The sequence below is a fragment of the Carcharodon carcharias genome, chromosome 30 (assembly GCF_017639515.1).
Source record: "Carcharodon carcharias isolate sCarCar2 chromosome 30, sCarCar2.pri, whole genome shotgun sequence".
NCBI lineage: Eukaryota > Metazoa > Chordata > Chondrichthyes > Lamniformes > Lamnidae > Carcharodon > Carcharodon carcharias.
Genome location: NC_054496.1, coordinates 13,330,606 through 13,342,765, shown reverse-complemented (window position 1 = coordinate 13,342,765; position 12,160 = coordinate 13,330,606). Strand labels below are relative to the sequence as shown.

Genomic DNA, 12,160 nt, shown 5'->3' with positions numbered 1-12,160 from the left:
ACCTAGATATCTTTATTTTTTTTTTAAACTGCAAGAAATGGGCTCCTCCCGAGTTTTAACTGGTTCAGTGTAAACTATGGTTCAGTGGGTGCTGCCGAGTTGAAGGTTGTAGGTTCAAGTCCCACATCAGAGACTTAAGTTTAAATAAAAGTCCAGAATGATAGAGCCAGTGCAGTACTGAGAGAGTGCTGCACTGTCAGAGGACAGAGGTGCCATCTTCAGATGAGTCGTGAGACCAAGGCCCTGTCTGCCCTTTCAGGTAGATCTAGATTGTAGGTGCGAATTATTTCAAAGAAAAGCAGGCAATTGCAATCTGCCAATTCAGACGGGCTGCTTTGTCCTGGATGGTGTCGAGCTTCTTGAGTGTTGTTGGAGCTGTACTCATCCAGGCAAATAGGGAGTATTCCATCACACTCCTGACTAGGTATGGGAAATGGGGAATTATCACCCTAGTGGAGGGGATTCTCTGCTTGGGTTGCATCTCCAATGAGAGTCCAACAGTCTCCTGGTCAATATTTATTTTTTAAACTACATCTCTCAAAAAAAAACAATTTAGTTTGTGGGAGTTTGCTGTGAGCAAATTGGTTCCCACACTTTAACAGTGACTGCACTTCACAAAGTTCATTATTGGCTGTAAAGCACTTATCACCCCAGTGTGGGGGCTCTCTGTTTGGGTTGGAGCTCCAGTGAGAGTTAAGGCATGTAGCTGGGGCAGAGGGAGCTTTATTCTGCAGTGTTTCTTATACCCTTCCTCACCATTTGTTGTTTTGTCTTCAAAAGCCTCCTCAATGTATTTTTGACCACATATCAGTCACCTCTTGCACTTTTATATCAAGGCTCCTCCCAGAAAAGGTCGGGAATGCTGTTGCATAAACACAAGACTTCCTGCAGCTGAATCATAGAATGACGACAGTCTCTAGTCTAAGCTAGCTGAGGAAACTAGGAGGGATGCAGTACCATTGAGAGAGAGGGCTCCTTAAAATAACCTCTCTCTCTCTCTCTCTCTCTCTGACACATATACAGGAACAGGAAAAGGCCATTCAGCCCACATTACCTAAACAGAACCTGGACTATTTGCCTTGTTACTAAATCGCTCTATCCCCTGAGATAAATTATTAACTATAGACAGGAGAAATTTCCATACAATTTGCCTGTTTCCAATGTTGCCCAACGACACACCACATCGCCCACTGCCTTACCAATATTACGTGGTTAAAGATGACAGAACAATGTTGCAAGGACTACTCCAAGGTCCAAGCACTCTCCACGCGAGGAGTTCACTAATTCTGGGAAAGTGCATTTTTTATATTTACGTTCTCTCTTGCACTTTAGTTAGATGCTGTCTGATGTCAGGGCTTTGAGAGTAGGAGTGGTCTAATTCCTTTTCAACTCTCCATCTGTTTTGTGAATTTTGTGCTCATAAAGATGAGGGATATTGCTTAGGGTTAGGGTTACATACATGGATTTATACAGCAGTTATTTTAATCATAACAACATAAAAGATGCTTTTCTGGGAGGAGCCTTGATGTAAATATGCGCGAGGTGACTGATATATGGTCAAAAATACATTGAGGAGGCTTTTGAAGACAAAACAACAAATGGTGAGGAAGGGTATAGAGCTGTTTTTATAAGAAACAATGCAAAATAAAGCTCCCTCTGCCTCAGCTACATGCCTTAGCTCTCATTGGAGCTCTGACCCAAGCAGAGAGCCCCCACACTAGGGTGATAATTCCCCATTTCCCATACCAAGCCAAGAGTATGATGGAATATTCCCCACTTGCCTGGATGAGTGCAGCTCCCACAACACTCAAGAAGCTCCACACCATCCAGGACAAAGCAGCCCGCTTGATTGGCACCCCTTCCACTGACGTTCACTCCCTCCACCACCGACGCACAGTAGCAGCAGTATGTATCATCTACAAGATGCACTGCAGAAACTCACCAAGGCTCCTTCAACAAGCACTTTCCAAACCCGTGACCTCTCCCACCTGGAAGGACAAGGACAGCAGATGCATGAGAACACCACCCCTCCAAGCCACATATCATTCTGACTTGGAAATATATCGCCATTCCTTTACTGTCACTGGGTCAAAATCCTGGAACTCCCTTCCTAACAGCACTGTGGGTGTACCTACACCAGGTGGATTGCAGCGGTTCAAGAAGGCAGCTCACCCACCACCTTCTCAAGGGCAGTTAGGAATGGGCAATAAATGCTGGCCTTGCCAGCAATGCCCATGCCCCAAGTAGTAATAAAAAGAAAGAAACATTGGAAATTTAGTGCCGAGTTAGATTACTTTTACATTGTGGAACCTTGCTCAATGGGAACTGGGCCAAGGACCTTCAAGATCAGATTATGTGGGGTCCCTTACAGCAAACAGACTGGTGAGACCTTCATCCCATAATACGGGGCTGAATTTGAATCCAAGTCCCGAGAGAGAACAGCTGATGTGTAATCCATGACACCATCTTTCCCACCAAGGTTTGTCCTCAGCGTCTTCTCATTTCTAGAAATCCTGGTCAAATCTTTTTTCCGCTTACGCATCGCCCAAACAAATCACCACTCACAAGCCAGGAGCTACTGGGACAACCTGATCATGTCAATCCTTCTCTTCTTGGCTTAGCTTCAAGCATGGGATGTGGGTGTCACTGCCAATCTTAGCATCTACTGCCCATCGCCAATTGCCTTTGTGAAGGTGTGCTACCTTCTTGGGATACACATTGGGTCAAAGTTCTGCAACACCTTGCCTAACAGCGCTGTGGGTGTACCTACACCACATGGGACTGCAGCGGTTCAAGAAGGCAGCTCACCACCACCTTCTCAAGGGCAATTAGGGATCGGCAATAAATCCTGGCCTAGCCAGCAAGCCCACATCCTGTAGGTGAATAAAAAAAGAAACACTTTAGTGTCTTGCCAGGCCATTCCAGAGGGCAGTAAAGTCAACGCATTGCTGGGGGTCTGGAACCTTGTATAAAGGCCAGACCAGGTAAGGATGACAAATTTCCTTCCCTAAAGGACACTAGTGAACCAGATGGGTTTTTAATGACAATTTAATGACAATTGTCATTTAATGACAATCCATTACTAAGACTAACTTTCATGGGATGTGGGTATCACTGGCTGGACCAGCATTTGTTACCCATCCATAGTTGCCCATGAGAAGGTGGTGATGAGCTGCCTTCTTGAACCGCTGCAGTCCATGTGGTGTAGGTACACCCACGTGTGTGTTAGGGAGGGAGTTCTTGGATTCTGACTCAGCAACAGTGAAGAAACGGTGACATATTTCCAAATCAGGATGGCATGTGGCTTGGAGGGGAACTTGTAAACGGTGTTTCCAGTGTCTGCTGCACTTGTTCTACTAGGTGGCAGAGGTCATGGGTTTGGAGGCTGCTCTTGAAAGGCCTTGGCAAGTTGTTGCAGTGCGTATTGTAAATGGTACACACTGCTGCCACTGTGCACTGGCACTGGAGGGAGTGGATAGTTAAGTTGGTGGATGGGGTGCCAATCAAGCGGGCTGCTTTGTCCGGGATGGTGTTGAGCTGTTCGAGCGTTCTTGGGGGTGCACTCATCCAGTGGAGAGTATCACACTCCTGAGTTGTGCCTTGTGGATGGTGGGCTGACTGCGGAGAGTGAGGAGGCGAGTTGGCGAGTTACTTGACACAGAATTCCCAGCCTCCGACCTGCTATTGTAGCCACTTTTGCAAAGTGTTAATCAGATCTCCACTTTGAGAATGAAGACGAAAGGACTGTGTGGGGTTGGTGGGAGGTTGGGGGGTGGGGGGCGGTGTGCAAGGAGTGGGAGTGGGGGTGGGGGTGGGGGTGGGGGTGGGGCAAGCCAAGCAACAACATTTTGTGGTGCCAGTGACCTGCGGCATTCATTCAAAGTTTTGCCCAAAACCTCTTCAGGAGAGAACCATGAGAAAATCAAGCCCCGTCCCAGCCCACTCTCTACTTTGTGAGAGTATCATAAACGTTAGAGCGACTTTTCAAGAGTAAATATTACACAATAGCTGTTCTTTCAGGCTAAAATGGCACTCCACCCTCATGTAAATAGTGTTTCTGTTCGACTTGTGTGGGCTACACAATTAGCCAAAAGTAGGCCGGAATAAATCAAGTTCCATTTTTATTACTATGGATTCCGGGAATGGAAACAAGGGTTTTGGAGATCATATCCCAGGATTCCATCCATTTTCCCAGGATCAAGGAGACACACAGACCATTTGTCTTGATTAAAAGCGACAGGTTGGGCACCTTCTCTAATGCAACTTATATCTCCGGACAGTTCTCCTAATGGTATATTTGGCAAGGATAATGCGTAGCTGAGTCAAACAGACCAGATAGTAGCCAGGTTTCTTTCTCAGTTTGTGCAGAGTTAACCATATCACAGCCAGCTCAGCAGATGTGAACGTTTCAATTTGGTCAAGGGCCAAGGGCGTGGGTCGGGAGAATCAGCTCCTGATCCTCGGTGGATACGTGTGCAAGTCAGGGGAAGGTCATGATCAGGCTCAGCCATGGTCACACTCTGCCATTCACATGTATGTAGATGGTCATTTGGATGGGAATTGGTTGAAACTGGGCACCAGTGCCATCAAACTGCAAAGGAAGCACCAACAAAAGCAGCTTCCTTACAGACAGGTGACAGACACGCAGTCCGACAACACAGAGGCAGCGTTGGGATCCTCAGCGTACGTCTGCCGCCCAACATCGTGCCTTCAGATGGTGTTGCCGAGGGACAGCACGAAGATGAGAAATAGGAGGATCCCAAGGATAGATTGTTGCGGGACGCCGGAAGTAACGGTGCTGAAAGAGATTGCCAGAGATTCTCTGGCTTCTTCTGGTTAAGCAACACTGGAAGCAGGCAAGGGCAATCCCACTGGAACAATGGATGAGAGGTATTGGAGGAGGATGGTGAGGTAAAACTTGCCAACAGTGGCAGAGAAGCCCAGGAGGAGGACAAGAAGTCTTCACAACAGTCTCAGTCGGGTTCTGAAGATTGAGTCATACTGGACTCGAAATATGAATTCTGTTTTCTCTCTCTCTCTGCAGATGCTGCCAGGTCCCTTATTTAAGAAGAGATACACTTGCATTGGAGGCAGTTCAGAGAAGTTTCCTAGGCTAATTCCTGGGATGAAGGAGTTGTCTTATGAGGAAAGGTTAAGCAGGTTGGGCCTATCCCCATTGGTCTGAGAGGGTTTGACAGGGTAGTCGCTGAGAGGGTGTTTCCCCCCATGGAGAATCTAAAACTAGGCGGCACAGTTTAAAAATAAGGGGCCTCCCATTTAAGACAAAGATGAGGAGGAATTTCTTCTCTCATAAGGTTGTTAATCTTTGGAATTCTCTTCCACAGGAAGCACTGGAGGGTCACTAAATATATTCAAGGCTGAGTTAGACAGATTTTTGATCTGTGTCAAAGAGTCAAATCTAATGGGAGACAGTGGAAAGTGGAGTTGAGGCCACAATCAGATCATGAATAGTGGAGTAGGCTCGAGGGGCCGAATGGCCCACTCCTGCTCCTATTTCTTTTTGAGAGTCTGGAGTCACATGTAGGCCAGACCTAGTAAGGACAGCAGATTTTTCTTCCTAAAGGACATTAGTGAACCAGATAGGTTTCTATGACAATCGGGAATGGTTTCATGGTCATCATTAGACCTTTAATTCCAGATTTTTATTAGATTCAAATTTCACCATCTGCTATGGTGGGATTTGAACCTTGGTCCCCAGAGAATTACCCTGGGTCTCTGGATTACTAGCCCAGTGACAATACCACTACGCCACCACCTCCCCAAGGTGCACTGCAAGAACTCACTAAGCCTCTTTAGACAGCACCTTCCAAATCCACAACATCTACCAACGAGAAGGACAAGGGTAGCAGACACATGGGGAACACCACCACCTGCAAGTTCCCCTCCAACCCATTCACCATCCTGACTTGGAAATATATCGGCCGTTCCTTCACTGTCGCTGGGTCAAAATCCTGGAACTCCCTCCTTAACAGCACTGTGGGTGTATCTACACCACATGGACTGCAGCGGTTCAAGAAGGCAGCTCACCACCACCTTGTCAAGGGCAATTAGGGATGGGCAGTAAATGCTGGTCCAGCCAGCGAAGTCCACATCCCATAAATGAATAGAACCAAATGTAGGGTTGGACGAGGGTAGGGAGATGGAGTGATGGGTCTGGTTTCTTGGGCCTCAAGATCCTTGAAAAAGCAGGAAAAGGTGATGGAATGGTTGCTATGGCGTCTCTCCAAAGCGTGTTGCATCACAACAAGTTGCTTTAAAGCACAGTCATTGCCTGCTCCCGTTACTCCGCAGCCATCCCGCACATAGGAAGATCCCACAAACAGTGGTGGAAACAAATGGCCCTGCTCATCTGTTTTCTTCCACAATTTCCAGGCCCGTGGGAAGATGGAAAAGGCACCATTCATTTATGCGGCTCAGAGTAACTCCGATTTAGATTTTTTCAAAAGATAAGCCAAAGGGAAAAAGCACAAGCTCATAATGATACCATGTGGCTGGGGCTGTGTGTGTCAACAAGACAGTGGAACAATCTCTGGGCAGTTAGAAAGCCACAAATGCCATTCACATGATAATGAGCTAATCTGGATGTTAGAGGAAAAAAAAGCAGCACAGGCAGCCAAGCAGCTCTTACAGTCCATAACATACACCAAGGCTTTTGATCCATAAGTCACAAGTTAATTTGTCAATTTAAGAAATGAACATGACTCAAAATACCAGAAGAACTCTCTACTCTTCTTCGAATGCCAGAATGGGATCTTAATGTGGCTCCTTGCCTCAGAGTCAGGAAGCTGTGGGTTCAACGTCCACTATAGAAACACTAGCACGAAAAGCTAGGCTGAACTCCAGTGCAGTGTTGAGGGAGTGCTGCACTGCCAGAGGCGCTGTCTCTCAGGTGGGATGTTGAACTGAGGCCCCGTTTGGCCTCTCAGATGGATGTAAGCTGACACTATGTTGAAAAGGAGCAGTGGCATTCTCCCCATGGTCCCAGCCAATATTTACCCCTCAAAGTTCGTATCGCTGTTTTGTGAGAGCTTGCTGTGCGCAAATTGGCCGCTGTGTTTCCAACATTACAATGGTGACTACACTTCAAACAGTACTTCATTGGCTGTTAAGTGCCAAGGGATGTCATGAAGGGCGCTACATAAATGCAAGTCCTTCCTTCTTCAACATTCCTTTCACTAAGCAGATGGGGCCCTCTGTTTGGCCCTTCACTCATCTGACAATGCAGTTGTAAGGTAGGAAATGCAGTAGCCCACTTGTACACAGGAAGCTCCCAAAACAGCAATGAACAGATAATTTTTTTTATGATGTCGATTGAGGGATAAATATTGGCCAGAACGCCAAGGGGGAACTCCCTTGCTCTTATTCAAATAGGGCCATTTGCTTCCACCTGAGCAGGCAGGTGGGGCCTCAGTTTAACATCTGATCCAAAAGACTGCACCTCCAACAGTACAGCACTCCCTCAGTGCGGTACTGGGTTGTCAGATTTGATTTGTGTGCTTAAAAACTGGAGCGTATACGGAACCCTGTGGCTCAGGCCAGAATTTTCCAGTCCTGCCCCTCCACAGGGATCATCGAGGGCGGGACAGAAAATTCGATGGGCCGGAAAAAGATCCATTGACTTCGGGAGGGAATTTCCAGTCCCCGCGGTGGGCAGGACCGGAAAATCCTACCCTCAGATGCGAGCGTGCACTGAGCCACAGTTGACAGAAAGGCGATAGGTTCCAGTGGATCCCTTTCCACACATGTTGGGTTGACAACCCAACCAGGACTGGCCTCAGAGTCTCCGGGAATTGAGGATCAACCTCCAGGACACAGCTGTGTGCAGTTCTGGAGAAAAATCATCGGGACTTTACAAAAGATTGTTTTTTTTTTCTGTCATTTTCTTTGAACATTTCGCTTAGCCAGAAATAAAAATATTGAAAATGGGGGGTTGGGGGGGGGGGGGGGGGGGGGGGGGGGGGGCTGTTTGGTTGACAGTCAAGCATCATCCAATTGGGTAATGAGCATTTTTGCTTTCCAATTGGCGTAGGAAGACAGTGCGTGATGGATGTGTTGGATGACTAATGGCTGGATGGTGGGGGCAAATCATGTGATGAAACCTCCTGGAATACTTTTAATCACGGTTGACAACCCTACACACATGGAGCAGGTGAATGGCCTTTTCCACAGAAGCAGTCACAGCACCCAAACTAAAAATCGGTCAAACCCATCTGTAAAAAATGGAGTTCAAAAATCGTCTGTCACTTCACAGTTGCTATATAAATGCACTGAAGTGTAAGACCCAACACACCAAACATATAGGCTGATAGATGGTAAGTAACACTCGTTCCAGATTGGGGAAGATCACTGAACCCATTTTACTTTAGCCGCACCCCCCCACCCACCACCTCCTCCCAACCCACTCCCTCAGCGCCCTAACCTTTGTGGTATTATGGCTTCCACGTGAAAGCTTCTCTCAACATTCTCACCCTATAAAACAGAAGGTTGTGGGTTCAAGGCCCACTCCAGGCACATGAGCACATAATCTACCCTGACACCTGAAGGAGTGCTGCATTGTCGGAGATGCCATGTTTTTTTTTTGGGTGGAACATTAAACCTTCCCTCATCCTCTCTGCCATCTCAGGTGGATGTAAGCAATCTTGTGGTACTATTAGGTGAGTAGGGACTTTTCTTGGTGCCTGAGCCTTCCTGAATCAACGTTACCATGAAGCAGATTCTCTGGTGGTTCATTTCATTGTTTGTGGTACCTGGCTTTGCCGAGAACTGGCCCATTTTTTTTCCTTTTACACCACTAGGGGTCAATTTTGGACAGTTCCCATATTCCAGTTGCTAAAATGTTGAGACCCAATACACAAAACATATGGGCTAATAAGTGGCAAGTAATACTCACTCCAGAAGGAAATCCCAACAAACTGAAAGTCCAAGTTTCATTTATATAGTGCCTTTCATGTCCCTCGTAGCTAAGAAAGTACTTTTGAAGTGTCGTCACTGTTGTGACATAGGAAATAATAACCTCTCATAAACAGCAATGAGATAATGAGCAGATCATCTGTTTTAGGTGCTGGCTAAAGGGCAAATATGCATGAGGATATTGAGGAGAACTCTCTTTAAAATAGTGAGATGGACCCTATTATGTTCACCCTAGTGGCCTTAATCCAAAATATGGCACTGCCGACAGCGCTCTCTCAGTACTGCACTGGAGTGTTAGTCCAGAATTTTGTGCTTATTCTCTCTGAAATGACCCCACAAACTCAAAGGCAAGTGTGCTCCCAACAGAGTATAGACTGGCACCATAACAAGAAACAGCCCAACTACCTCCCCTTACAATCCAATGACATCCCCATCACCCTCCCTAAAGCTTCTCTAACACCTACAAGGCGTAAGCCAGGAGTGTGACTGAATACCCTGAACTTGTTCAATCACAGAAGAAATTCAACACTGTCCAAATCAAGAGCCGTTCATTGATCAGCAGTACCCCATCCACCCACTTCAAACATTCACTGCCCCCACCACCGACGCACAGTGGCAGCAGTGTGTGCCACCTACAAGGTGCACTGCAGCAACTCACCAAGGCTCCTTCGCCAGCACCTTCCAAACCCCCTGACCTCCACCACCTAGACGGGCAAGAACAGCAGGCGCATGGGGACATCACCGCCTGCAAGTCCCCCTCCAACTCCTACACCGTCATGGCTTGAGACTGTCGCTTCACACTGTCACGGAGTCAAAATCCTGGCGTGCCCTTGCCCACCTTCACCCACACAGACCACAGCAGTTCAAGCAGACGTCCCACCACCACGTTTTCAAGGACAACTACGGATGGGTAATAAATGCCAGCCTTGCCAGTGGAGTTCACCGAGGAGGAGGAGGTTTTGCTGTAAAAAGCTGTTCCCATCATCTTCCCACATAACAATCAGTACAATTCAAAGTAATTAACTGTGTGCAAAGTGCTCGAAACGTTTCAGAGAAATATAACGGAATGCTATATAAAAAGCAAGGATGTCTTTCTTATAAATGGTGCTCAGGGCTTTTATTTTCTCTCAAAATATCTGAGAGGCCCAGATATGTGGTGGATAAAATTGCAGAATGTGTCACACTGTATTCTTCTGGTAACACAATATGCTAGCTGCATAATTTTTCTCTAACCTTGGGATTTTCACTGCTCCACCAGGAGGTCATGCCTTCAGCTGCCTGGGTCCTAATCTCTGGAATTCTCTCCCTAAACCTATCGTCCTCTTGCTCTTTCTTTAAGAGTCTCCTTTTGGTCACCTATCCCACTAACTGTTTAGAGGTTTTGTAACGCAGCGGGTAACATCTCTGCCTCAGAGCCAGAAGCTCTGGGTTCAAACCCCCCCTCCAGGGCTTGATGGCCGAGGGAGGAACATTCATAGTGCGGCCACACGTTACTACCCATCCACAGTCGAGGATCAACCTGTAAATCCTTCCAACTCACGCCAATGGCAGGCAGTAAGAGCAGGGGAGACTGCTGATCAGCCTTGTGACAGAGAGAATGTTGGAGCCTCTACCATCACCATCCACAGCTCCGGACTACAACATGCATGGAAAAAGTACATGTTGCCACAGCAACCCGGACTCCCCGAGTGATCTGTAACACACCCACAACATCTCCTGGCGTGTAGCTCCGTGTTAAATGGCCCAATTATCACAGAATCACACATCGAGGCCCATCGAGTCTGCACTGACACGTGAGAAACACCTGACCTACCTACCTACCTAATCCCATTTACCAGCACTAGGCCCATAGCCTTGAATGTTATGATGTGCCAAATGCTCATCCAGGCACTTTTTAAAGGATGTGAGGCAACCTGCCTCCACCACCCTCCCAGGCAGCGCATTCCAAATCATCACCATCCTCTGGGTAAAAAAGTTTTCTTCACATCCCCACTAAACCTCCTGCCCCTCACCTTGAACTTATGTCTCCTCGTGACTGACCCTTCAACTAAGGGGATCAGCTGCTCCCTATCCACCCTGTCCATGTCCCTCATAATCTTGTACACCTCGATCAAGTTGCCCCTCAGTCTTCTCTGCTCCAACAAAAACAACCCGAGTCTATCCAACCTCTTAACTTAAATGTTTCATCCCAGGCAACATCCTGGTGAATCTCCTCTGCACCCCCTCCAGGGCAATCACATCCTTCCTATAATGTGTTGACCAGAACTGCACACAGTACTCCAGCTGTGGCCTCACCAAGGTTCTATAACAACTCCAACATGACCTCCCTACTTCTGTAATCTATGCCTCGATTGACAGTTAATTATGTCTTTGCAAAATGCCTGGAAATGTTAGGAGGCGCTATATAAATGCAAGATGTCACACAGGCATCCTAGTGTTCTTCCCAAAATAAAAAAAGGTGGGGGTGGGGGAGGTGCGGTGCAGAAAATAGGGATGGATGAAATTGCTCTCCCATCTTACTCCCAAATAACCTTCTGTGAATAAAATCCTGCTCCTTCAGAGGGTGTTGCACCTGTTGTGAGACACCAGTGTTTGCTGGCCTACTACCCTGCAAGGTGTTTACACAAATGACCATGTGGCAACTTTTAACCTGAGCAGGCCAGAAAAGCACATTTGTTCCTAACCAGTCGGTTTTATTTTTTACCCAGATAATTACACTGCCACGTCTGCATTTCCAGGGAGGGAGGGAGAGGTTAAAAATGATCTGAAAACTGTTGTTGAGTCTGAACAGGCATTTGTAAACAATTTGACTGTGGCAATTGCAACTGAGGTGCGGGATGCACTTGTTAGCTGCTTTGCTTAATACTTAGAACTTATTCTACCCCTCCTCCTCCCCCCCACCAAAACCATATACTTGCCTTCTGGGCGGGGAGTCCCTGGAGTTAGCCATTTCCAGCTGCTTGGATCCAGAGTGTCAAAAAGGGTTTAAAAGCCGAGGAGAGCGGTGCTGATGCGAGTCAACTCCCCTTCCTCCCTCCCTCCCTCCCCCCCCTACCCTACTTAGGAGGGGAGAGGCTTTGAGGAGGGTCCCCTCCCAATGGTCTCAGCCACTTTTCCTTCCCTCAGCTTCACTGACACCGACTCGCCGGCGCTGGAATTAACATGAACACAGAGAGAGAGAGAGAGCGCAGGAGTGAATCCCAGCCCCTGTCGCAACCTGCTCGCTTCC

At 47.3% G+C, this 12,160-nt stretch overlaps 1 protein-coding gene across 2 annotated transcripts in view; it reads right to left on the bottom strand.

Annotated features, from left to right (window-relative positions):
- Positions 1-11,958, bottom strand: part of zgc:158403 (tetratricopeptide repeat protein 39A) — a 73,549-nt gene extending 61,591 nt beyond the window's left edge. For both annotated transcript variants that reach the window (XR_005941710.1, XM_041177376.1), the window contains exon 1: positions 11,850-11,958. Coding sequence is in view for 1 of the 2 variants with exons in the window: in XM_041177376.1 (XP_041033310.1) it covers positions 11,850-11,881 (32 nt within the window). In the remaining variant the exon portion in view is untranslated. The remainder of the gene's footprint in view (positions 1-11,849) is intronic.
- Between the last annotated feature and the right edge of the window lie 202 nt (positions 11,959-12,160).